Raw genomic sequence first — 12500 nt, forward strand, 5'->3', positions numbered from 1 at the left:
TGTATGTATGTATGTGTGCATGTATGTATGTATGTATGTATGTATGCATGTATGTATGTATGTAAATGAGTTCTGAATTGCTTTTGGAGGCTATTTACACACATGCAAATAAACACGCATACTCACTCACATGTATGTATGTATATGAGCTTACAGTTGTTCATAGAGGGCATCTGGAATCAATTTTTTGCAGTTGTTTATAAAGGATATTTGGAATAAAATTTTTGCAGTTGTTTATAGAGGATATTTGGAATAAATTTTTTGCAGTTGTTTATAGAGGATTTTTTAAAAGAATTTTTTAGTAGTTGTTTATAGAGGATATTTGGAATAATTTTTTTGCAGTTGTTTATAGAGGATATTTGGAATAAAATTTTTGCAGTTGTTTATAAAGGATATTTGGAATAAATTTTTTGCAGTTGTTTATAGAGGATATTTGGAATAAATTTTTACATGTTTTTGGAATGAATGATTTTAGGTTGCCTAAAATCTTGAGTTTGCTTCACGCTATATTACTTCAGGAAACTTAAACTCTCTGATGAGACTTTGATCGATTGAGGTTGACAGGAAACTGGAGATAAGCGATCATTCGGAACTGACAGATTACTCAATACCTCGAAAGTCCTGCTTCTCGACTTTCTTTTTCTCTCTCCTTTTGATGAAATGAAAGTTCGTCATAAATCAGTTCTTAATATTAAAATTTGAAGTTTAAAGGGCTTAAAAATCACATCATAAAACTGGTTATTTCCATAAAAGAAAATCAAATACTTTTTTCTGTGACTGCTGATAAAATGGTTGCGTTGGTTAGTTTTTATATTGACATGAAACTTTTTGTAACAAAAATGAAAAAGAAAATACAAAAAGATTAAATGAATATGAGCAGCTTATGCAACATCTGTTTTACGGGGTACTTTAGAGACAAGAAGCCATTGTTGTCATAAGGCCAACTTATTCTAAATTGTTCAGCGGATTGTTTCTTCAACTTTTTGACAGAAAATGAAACCGCTTTCAAATAGCAGTGAAATAATACCCCCACCCCACCCTCTCTCTCTCTCTCTCTCTCTCTCTCTCTCTCTCTCTCTCTCTCTCTCTCTCTCTCTCTAAGAAATCAGAATGATATCTTCTTCAGTCCCCAGTCCCTTAAGAACAACCTGTAGTGGTTATTATTATTATACGTGAGTTTAAAGGAAAAGTCTAATATTATATTTATGTAGTAAACAGATTTTCAATAGGTTGCCTTATATTTGAGTGATTAAAATTGATATTGAGTTTTCTCCTCATTTAAATTATTTAATTTACTTTTTTAAACTTTAATGGTTAAAATCCCTATTCTGTGTCCCTTCCTAGAGGTATTTATATATTCATAACCATGTTTCTTTAAATCACTTGTGGATGTTATGATTTGTTTTAAAATTGTTAAAAACATTATAATCTAACAATTAAAAATAATTTCTTAAAATTTTGACCATATTATCCCTATTAAGAATTCCATTACATTTTAGGCAGTTGTATGTATTAAGAATTCCATTGAATTTTTAAGCAATCTTGTCCACATGATTAAAATCTCTAATAACACTTTTGTCCACAAACTATCAAAACCAGTGACACCATTGTTTATATAACATTTACTTCTAAATGTTATATAAAGCAATTAAAACCATTATATTTACCTCTGCGTTAAAGATTCGTATTTATTTTTCAGTCCACGATATTTATAAAATTTGAGTTTTTCAGTGTTCATTTTGTGCATTTTTTTGTCCATTCCTTCCAACAGAACTATCTTTTGTAGACATCTGAATTTATTTCATTTGGAATATTTTCCAGCCCCTTTCATTCAGATAATTGAATGTCATTTAAATTTTTACGAATTCATTGTATTGAAATGAAAAAAAAATATTCTCTTACCAGTTTTATTTACACAGTCGAAGTATTCTTGTCATCGTGCATTGATGTAATCGCAATAATTCTTAATCCTTTATATTTATTAGATTGAAATTAGATTATATTTCTAATTGAATATTCTTTCAATCCATTTCATTCGTCTGTGAATAAAACTGCCATTTTCATGTCCTTTTATTTAACAGATTGAACTAATAATTTTTTCACCTCTTTTATAAATATTGTAGTCCCCTTTTTCATATGATTGAAATATGTATTAAATGCTTCTTCAGTCACCTAGATTTTATCCGATTAAAACAGTCCATATTACTAAGATTCAATCAGCTGATTAAAACGTCCTGATTAACATTAAAAATATTAATATAGTCTCTTACATTTACTTGATTGAAATATCTTTTTACGTTCAAAACTATTCACCCATTCATTTTTAATTATTATATATGTCATTTTCATTCCATCGTTATTATTTAATTAAGTAAAGAGTTAAGAAAAAAAGTGCTTTTCAAGATGAAATTTCCTTAGCCTTTCTTTCGACTCAGTCCCTGTGAGGGTTTATTATGTTATTTCTCCTCATTGTATTCTCTATGTATTTCGTACCTCCTTTCCCCGACTGTGGAGAAGGAAAAGCTAGTTTTATGAAGACTTATGGTAAAGTTTCCACCCGAGGAAATACCTCCCTTTGTCATTTTAAGTCGGCGGAAATCTCTCTCTCTCTCTCTCTCTCTCTCTCTCTCTCTCTCTCTCTCTCTCTCTCTCTCTCTCAGAAGGAGTGTGGAACAGTGATTTTTCTTTATCGAAGGTCCTCTTTCTTACATGACGTGTACAAATTCGTGCCTTCCCCTTTTTTCCTGCTTATTTTTCCCCTGCTGAGTGTGAAGTTGTGATTCTTCTTTATTGAATCTCTCTCTCTCTCTCTCTCTCTCTCTCTCTCTCTCTCTCTCTCTCTCTCTCTCTCTCTCTCTCTCTCTCTCCCCGGAGTTCTCATCTTTGTCTTGTGAATAATTGGCAAGTAACAGTCTCTCTCTCTCTTTTTGCTTGGGTTTCGTATCGTAACTGAACACCTCTCTCTCTCTCTCTCTCTCTCTCTCTCTCTCTCTCTCTCTCTCTCTCTCTCTCTCTCTCTCTCTCTCTCTCAATATAATTATGATAATCGAATTTTTTTCCCCAAAACATTTAAGTGGGAAATGCATCTTGGAAATCAATACTCATTTGCCATCTCATTTCTAATTATGTTTCAGTAATGGAATTGGATCGTACATTTTATATTTTAGACGCTTCATTTAATGTTATAAATGTAACTTTATTTATTGAAAAGCTGGAAAATGGCCTTTATAGTTTCTGGATTAAGACGCGCACGACTGCATCTAAAAATGGATTTGGAAATTACGGGACGTTTTTATGAGTTTATTTTATTACCGAATGCCAGGGAGTAATTATAAATCCTTTGGGAGTGTTCGAAAAGGATAATATTGATGCAATTATTGTTATGGCCTTTTGTGCATATATATATATATTATATATATATATATATATATATATATATATATATATATATATATATATATATATATATATACAGTATATGTCCATATATATACACACAGTATGTATATACATACATGTATACATACACATATATGTGTATATACATATATACTTACACATATGTATATATATGTATGTGTGTGTATGTGTGTGTGTGTGTGTGTATGTGAGACCTTATTCATCCCATCGATATTTTAAATGTTTATTTCCGATTCGGCGTCCCAGTTATTTTTTATCTTCATGCAGAAGAAATTCGAGAAAAACACATAAATATCATTTAACACTGACGTTGGAAATATGGACTTTCGTTTCATTTTATTCCTAAATATATTACTAGTTCTCTGTGTAAAAAGACTTCAACTTCATATTCTTGGAAATATTAAATTTAATTTTTCATGTTTTTTTTTCCTTACTAATGAGAAATATATGTATTACAGTTTCCAAGAATCTTAATGGTCGTTAGAAAAATAATTCATATAAGAAGATTTTTACATCTCATATACCGGTTTTATAGTGAAGAAAAGTACATAGAATTATTTTAAAGCCTTCATTTTTTCGCATTATTATAAATATATAGCACTGCCTCAGATTTTCTCGTGTTTTTCTTTCAGAAAAGAAAATATATGATAAAGTTTTATGCTCCCTTCACAGCTTTTCTTGTTTCGTGTTATATTTAGTTAGTGAAGAAAATATATATTTATAAAACCATTTCTAAAGGTTCTCGTGTTTTTCTTTCTGGAAAGAAAATATATGGTCGAGTTTTATGCTCCTTTCACAGGTTTTCATGTTCCGAATCCTTTCAAGTTTTTTTTTATTCAGTTAGTGAAGAAAAAATATTTGCAAAATCGTTTCTACAGAGCCACGAGTTTTTCTTTTATTAAAGAAAATATATGGTAAAGTTTTATGCTCTCTTTCACAGCTTTTCAAGTTTGGAATCCTTTCAAGTTTAATTTTTTTGTATTCAGTGAAGAAAATTTATATTTACAAAGTCGTTTTATTTTTTGTATTTAATGAAGAAAATTCAGGGCCTCGAGTTTTTCTTTTATTAAAGAAAATATGGTAAAGATACTGGAACCCTTCAAGTTTTATTTTTTTGTATTTAGTGAAGAAAATTCATATTTTCTTGTTCAAAAATATATGCCTTTCTAGTTTTTTTTTTTTTTAGTTAGTGAAGAAAATATATACATTTATAAAACAGTTTTTACACGTTCTCGTGTTTTGCTCATAATAAAGTTATTGAATATGTAAGGTTTCATAGCTCTCATATTGTTAGTGTTATTTTTTTTTTTATTCTATTCACTTGCAAGGCATGTTTCCACAGAATAGAATGTCAATGCGAAAAAGTGGAAAACATTGGCAGAATATATCATTTATAAAAATTTTTCCATAACATTTATACGCTCATTTTATTTTTACAGTTTTCAAATATCTTTTCATGATAAATAATGGCTTTTTGCAAACTGACGCATGATGATTTCTGTGTTCGAGTTTTATGATGAAGTTAATACTCGATTAAAGTTAATATTTTTTTTTTTTTTTTTTTGGACATGAATAGGGAGTGACGTCAGTAGAAGTAGGAAATATACATGAAATGAAAACACTTATTGATATCTCGATAAAAAATATATAACAAATTTGAAAAAAAACATAACTTGGAGAACATAAATATATTCAGAATATATTTGTTCTCCAATTTGTGGTTTTTAGCAAGTTTGAAATGTCGATACTGACCTCTTATCATACATCAGATTTCCTGTCCAGTGTATTTTATCTCTCGTTCTCTCTCTTTATATACGCCTTTTGAATGCATGCATGCATTTAAAGCATACAGGCATACTCATAAATATGGAATTTTCGTATATCTCATACAAGTACTTATTACAGGTAAATTCATACATTCGTATCATCTATGCATTGTTGTTATTTTGCTTTATATTTTTTCTGATTATGAAGGATGTTAGTAAGTAGCAGAAGAGATTGTCCTAGACGTGAACTAATACATTTGTTCTGTCATTCTTAGAGAGGGCAAACGTGCAGCTAAGGGGATTCTCACCATTAGTTTGAGGAAGTCCATGGCGGCTGACCTTTCATTGCAGGTTCTGGCGTAAAGGTGAAGGAGAGAAAGAGTGAGAAAATGCGCGTCCTTACAACACAGTCTCGTTGATGACTGTTATGGCCTGATCCTCGCTCGTCGAGGAGGACTCGGGGGAACAGTTCTCTAAGGATTCGGAACTTTTGAAATGCACCCTCAACGCCCCAGGGGCAGGACTCTTTCGACCGTCCGCTTTGTGGCCACCGTGGAGGTTCGCAACGTCCTTGTGGTTTTCCTTATCACCTACTATGGAGTTCTGCGATATCACTGTGCTGCCCGTGAGGCAGCTGCTCTCGGGTGTTTCCAGAAGGCAGAGCCCGATTTCGGTGGTGCTGAGGACCAGGTTCTCTCCCCCCTTCCTGACGGGCACCTCCTCCTCCTCGAACTCCTGCAGCGACGGCGACTCGGAAGGGGCCGGATTAAAAATACTGGAAACTGTAGTTCGGGTCCCGTTGTGGAGGCCACTCTGGGCCTCTGAGGTCTGAGAAGTAGGCTGCTGCTGGCCAGTGGAAGGGTGTCCGTGCTTATTTCTACCCTTTTTGAGAACGCACCCCTCCGCTGGCCCAGCCCTGCCTCAGACAACCGTCTCCGACGTGTAGGTGCGGGGGGGCCCGTTGAGCATGGAATAACGCGTGGAGTCATCCCTGCTGATTTTCCTACCTCGGACGAAGAGGTCCCTGAAGGTCTCCCGAAACTGGCGCGACATGCCGCAGTATATGGCGAAGTTGATGGGGTATGAAAAGATGATGAACGAGTTGGATATGATGAAGAAACACGACACCATGAAATAGGAGTCTGGCGAGAAGATGGTGACGAGTCCTATGCTATTGATGATGTGAAGAGCTGTGATGATTGCCAGGGGTATTTCCGTGACCAGAAAGACAGACACGACGGCGATCAGCATGAGCGTCGTGCAGTTGGCGTCACAGAGCTTGTTGCATTCCTTCTTGGAATTCTTATCTTGCAGAAGCTTTTCTCTTCTCTTCTGGGCCTCTCGCAGGGCTCTGTACAGAAGCACGTTCAGGACCACCAAAACCGTGCAGGGGCCGAGATGCACGAAGATCACGCGGAACATGAAGAAGGTGACGAAGTAAACATCTTGTGTGATGACGTCCACCCAGGACCTTATGTTCTCACTGCACACCAGGACACACTGGCCCTCCCACTCTATCTTCATGGGCCCATATTCCGTGTCGAAGAACCTGGGCAGTAAGTGAATAGTGGCTAATACGAAGATTAAGGCAATGGCTTTGATCACACGGGGCAAGGTGCACCAAACCCTCGCAACAGGTGCATGGCACACGTAGATGTACCTCTGCACGGCCAGCGCCACTGTCAGCCAAATGGAAGCCGTGTGGAAGAGGTTGGGGATGTGGTCGTGGAAGAAGTTCCAGGCGTAGCAGGCCGCCGGTGGGTACAGCGGCTTGGCGTGGTTGTTCAGGGTGTACATGTAGAAGAACATGGGTTCGGGGAACACGACAGTCAGTAAGTCAGAGAGTGCCATGGCCATGAGGACGGCGTTTGTGGGCGATCTCATGTGCCTCTGCCAGAGCACTGCCACTATGAGCGTGTTTGCGATGGTCGTGATGATGAGCAAGAAGGGCATGGCGTACCCATACAAGGGCATGGCCAGTTCCAAGGGGTACTGCTCGCTGACATTAATGTAACGATGGAAGCCGGAGACGTTCGGATTGCCGCCCTGGGAGACATTGTTGCCGCACAGGTCCGGGTAGACATGGCCATCGTCTTGGGTGATGTTGTCGTCTAGGGTCGTGAAACTGTCGTCTAGGTTCGCGAAAGCATCGTCTAGGTTCGTGTCGTTGTCCATGGTGGCGTCGGGTGTGCAACAACTGTGTCTGGGTTTCTTTCGGGGTGGTCAGACATATGAAGGCGTAGGAATGACGGGCCGTTTCTCTCTGACAGGTACTGAATGAAAAGGGGCGCTCACATGTCTGGGGCAGAGATGAGTAAGGATGCATTCCTCTCCTTCAATCCGATTTCACTCTCACTTTCACTCATCGTCGTCGGTGTCATATTTAGTTCATTAATGGTTTCAACTTTTCCGTCAGTTTCATGGGCGACAGGAAGAAAAAGTCCTCGTGCGATACTAATTCCTGGCAGTTTTCCCGATTCTCCTTTGTAACCTTAAAATCTGCTTACTGAAGAGTCGTCATTCCTTTTATGATTCCATAATATTGGCACGGACGTGAGGGCTTCGGTAGCTTTCAACTATCTACCATTTTTGTCTTGAGCAATTGATTAAAGTTTCATAGTTATATTACCATATTATTTTATCATTAACTGCGCCAGTTATTGTGTGAGGGAGTAAAGCTCGTTAAGGAACGTTTTATCATTGGGAAAAATATTATATAAGTCAGGAAAGACAACACTCAAGAAAAATGTTTTTTTTTTTATATCGATGACGAAGTTCTCATAACATGGATGAAAAAGACACAGACATATCACTTTGTAACCTTGGTTATTCAAACAGCACCAAATGTTGATTCAGTAAAAATGCAAATAGAGCATCGTCAACTCATGAAAGCAACAAGTTCCGTGGCGAATCGATTCTCCTGAAATCATACAAAACTTCGGGAAAGTTTTTGCGAGTGAACTAGAGAGAGAGGAAGGCCCTCGGCTGGAGCTGTCACGTGTGTGACGGCGGAGCTCTGCGAAAGAGCTGCTTACTCACCGGGCCCCGACGGCAGACTGGCTGCGGTCGACACTGAGAAAAGTTCTCTCAGGGCCTGTCCAGCATCTAAACACAGAGCACCGCTGTGCCAGATTCGGTACAGTTTTTGCGCCTGTGTCGATTTAACACTTCCATGTGTGCGTTATTCGATTCATGCATTCTTTTGCCCAATAAACTGTGGCCCCGGGGCTGGAAAATTAGACAAATGACTACCTAAATGTCAGTACTTTTATGTATTGGCAGTCGAGTTTTTGCCTCGGTTAAAAAAAAGGGGGGCGTTTATTGAAGAATTTCAAACCAAGATTCACCCATTAGATTGTAGCTTGGTTTTTATAGTTTTACCTACACAATTTTATACCAAATTACCAAGAATTTGATATTTCTGCATAATTATTATTATCAAGATAGTGGTAGAAGTAGTAACTGTATTACAATAATAATAATGATGGTAATGGTAATAAATAATGTTGCTGTTATTACTAATACTGCAAAAAAATTTATCTAATAACCATGATAAAAAATATGTCAATTATTATTATTATTATTATTATTATTATTATTATTATTATTATTATTATTCAATCTTAAATGATCAAGCAAACTAATTTAAAACTTTTCTGCCGCGGTAGGATCTCGTACAAGAAAATTTATCAAATAAATGAATAAGTGAGTAGATAAATAAATGAAGATATATGTATGAAAAAAAATGGGTTCGTCACTATGGGACATCTTGCTGATATAATTCCTGATCGCACAATAGGTGCCAATTACACACACGAAAACCGCGTTAATGGAGTCAGCAAATTAACCTGTGTTTGTGCAAATGAATCTCATTTGCACCTGTCACGATTCCTCCCGTCTTGTTTGTCAGCATGTTTGTTTTCGTGTGCATGATTTAATGGAGAGAGAGAGAGAGAGAGAGAGAGAGAGAGAGAGAGATGCATTAAAGATGACATTGATAGAGAGCTAAGCTCACATTTGTCAAGGTCTGTGGTTTAAGATGACAATTGATATATATATGTGTATATATATGTATATATATATATTATATATATATATATATATATATATATATATATATATATATATATATATATATGTGTGTGTGTGTGTGTGTGTGTGTGTGTATATATATAAATATATATACATATGTAATATATAAATATATATATATATATATATATATATATATATATATATATATATATATATATATATATATATATATATATATATATATATATATATATATATATAATCTAAAGTTTTAATATTATTGTTTTTGGTTTGGTTTTCATGTCAGTTTTTTGATTGATTGATTGATTGAGAGAGAGAGAGAGAGAGAGAGAGAGAGAGAGAGACCATAACAGCTTTGTCATTTGGTTGTTGCGCAGAGTTTGACACTTCCTACGCCATATAAGGAACTTACCCTCCTATACTTGGATAATATAGTTGCGGAATATTCTGTGCGAGGTCTGTTGGATTACGTGCCTGCATACGATATGAAGAAGTATAATGCTTTTTCGATTAACAGCAAAAGAACAAAAAGGGAACATGCTTTGTACAATATGTGTTGCCCTTATTTGACACTATAATTTTCTATATGAATAGGATATAATCTTAGAAAAACATAAGTATGTTTAAGTTTAGATATATATACAGTATATATATGTATATGTATATATATGTATGTATATATATATGTTATATTTATATAATTAACTTTCTTTTTTTAACGGGAGTTGGCCATAGAGAAAAACATTAGCCAGTGCTAATTTTAGTTCCTGAATCACAGATGAACCCTTTGCTCAGTAAACTTCCATATCAGCAGCTCCACAATATGTATATATATATATATATATATATATATATATATATATATATATATATATATATATATATATATATATATATATATATATATATATATATATATATATATACATATATATATATATATATATATATATATATATATATATATAATATATATATAGATACATATGTGTATATGTGTGTGTATGTATCCTTCAACTGGGATATGTGACCTGATGCTCTACGAGAGGAGGCATTGTGCAAATGTTTGTAGGCCATCCATGAAAATAGAAGCACGCTTCCTGTGTAGTTTCTGTTTGCCTCCCCTCTCTTTTTTTTTTTTTTTTGTTCCATTCGTTCACCTCTCCACTTATGGATAAGAACTGGCTCTCCATCCTCGTCCTGCATGGAATCATTCTTGCTGTTTCCGTTATGTATTTATTTTTGTATTTTCTTTTGTTTGTCACTTTCCCCCTCGGACGCTTGACAATCCTGGAATCACTGTAGCCCTTTGTCCGTTAGTGCTTCAGTACTTCCACTTCATCATTACACAACGTGCTATCACCTCTCCCCTGATTTTATGCCGTATTTCATTCTCTTCTGTCGTGCATCGTCACTTCCCTTCCATCTATGCAAAATCTGGAAGCTTAATTATAGCGCCCGCGTGTGTGTGTATGCGTGTGTGCGTTTGTGTTTTATTCTTGACGTCTTTTGTTTACTTCTATTTGTGTCCTTAATATATTAGCTTCAGCACTCTTTTTTTTTGTATTTTATTAATTTTCTTGTTAGTGTCTACGGGATCTTTTTTTTTTGCACCAAGACATCAGTTCTACAGATTTATTTCTCTCCTTTTTATATTTTAATTTATCAGCAATAATATTCCTTCCACGTAGAACAATAACTCACTGTGTCTTCTCTATTTGTTATTTTGGGTCGTTCTTTGTAAAATATGAAATAAATTGTCCATTCTTTTTGTCCTTCCTGATATATGCAAATTCTGACATATTTCTGTTTTGCGCAAGCCTTCTGTCAATATAAGTCATTGATTCTGGACTCTGTTTCAGTTCTTATTGAGAATGGAATTGCACTTCTGCAGTTTTTCCTTTTATTGCAAATTTTCCTTTTTGATAAATTTCTTGTGTTCATTATGCTTGTGCAGTCATGACAACACGTATAAAAGCATGGATTTAAGGGTCCTCTGCCTTAATTTGTTCTTTCTTCTGCTGGGTAGTGTGTCTGCCATCATACACTGAATAAAAATTTATTGCCTGCTTGTACAAATCAGCGGTTTTCATTCTTTCGTGTTCCTGGGTTATATTTGGCCTCATTACCTAACTCTTGCTCAAATTTACTGTCATCTCATTCATCATTACCCCAATCAGCACTGTATAATCTGCGAAGATTAACCATTCCACGTGGTAGCCAATACTCATTTTCTCATCATGCAACTTTGCACCTACGTCAGCTGTGCTCTCTCTGGATTCTCACAGTACTCCATCCGTAAAGATATTAAACAGCTGTGGAGATATAACACAGTCTTGTCTCAGACCTACTATTACACCAAACCAGTCACTCTCCCAGCTACATGTTTTAATACGTTCATCACTTATCTGCATCCATTGACGAGTGTGTACAGTTTTTTCTCTAAGCTTTCCAACTTATCACAAAACCCTTCTTGTCTAAACCCACGCTCTTCTTCCAATGACAGTTCTGTCGTATTTTTTATTTCTCGATGAAAATCGTATCTTATACCTTCCCTGGTATACTAAGTAACATTATGCAGCTGTGATTCTAACAGTCGCCTCTTCACTTATCATTATCCAGTGGAAGTTCTTTGCTGGACTGGTCGATATCGTTCTCGGCTATCACTTTGCAGGGCCGGCGTTCGAATCTCCGGCCGGCCAGTGAAGAATTAGAGGAATTTATTTCTGGTGACAGAAATTCATTTCTCGCTATAATGTGGTTCGGATCCCACAATAAGCTGTAGGTCCCTTTGTTAGGTAACCAATTGGTTCTTAGCCACGTAAAATAAGCCTAATCCTTCGGGCCAGCCCTAGGAGAGATGTTAACCAGCTCAGTGGCCTGGTGAAACTAAGGTATACTTAACTTTTATCCAGTGGAACCATCATTCTTTAACATTCGTCTGGTACCTTTCCCTCATCCTGACATATCTTACAAACAGCTGTCACGTTCAGTCATGGTAGTACCTACTGTAACCCCTCAACGGTCACTTTCAAAAGCATTCTCAACCCTACACTAAACCTTTCCACATTTGCGTCATTCAGCCCTGTCTCCCGTTCATCCTCCACATTCAAGAAGACTGCATTCACTCTAGACAGCATGGCCCCATTGGAGGCTTTTTATTTGGAAATCCATTTGTTCGGTGACTTTTATCCCTACATTAACTTCCCTCCTGCAGAACTTTATTTTCTCCTACAGTTCTTGTTCGCCCTCTCCCCT

At 35.9% G+C, this 12500-nt stretch overlaps 1 protein-coding gene across 1 annotated transcript in view; it reads right to left on the reverse strand.

The window, feature by feature from the left end:
- Nucleotides 1-8258, reverse strand: part of LOC136836465 (sex peptide receptor-like) — an 87435-nt gene extending 79177 nt beyond the window's left edge. Inside the window, exon 1 of the mRNA XM_067100730.1 lies at nucleotides 5495-8258. Within this exon, the coding sequence (XP_066956831.1) occupies nucleotides 6108-7361 (1254 nt within the window). The 5' untranslated portion in view covers nucleotides 7362-8258 and the 3' untranslated portion in view covers nucleotides 5495-6107. The remainder of the gene's footprint in view (nucleotides 1-5494) is intronic.
- Between the last annotated feature and the right edge of the window lie 4242 nt (nucleotides 8259-12500).

The sequence above is a fragment of the Macrobrachium rosenbergii genome, chromosome 56 (genome assembly GCF_040412425.1).
Source record: "Macrobrachium rosenbergii isolate ZJJX-2024 chromosome 56, ASM4041242v1, whole genome shotgun sequence".
Classification (NCBI taxonomy): Eukaryota; Metazoa; Arthropoda; class Malacostraca; order Decapoda; family Palaemonidae; genus Macrobrachium; species Macrobrachium rosenbergii.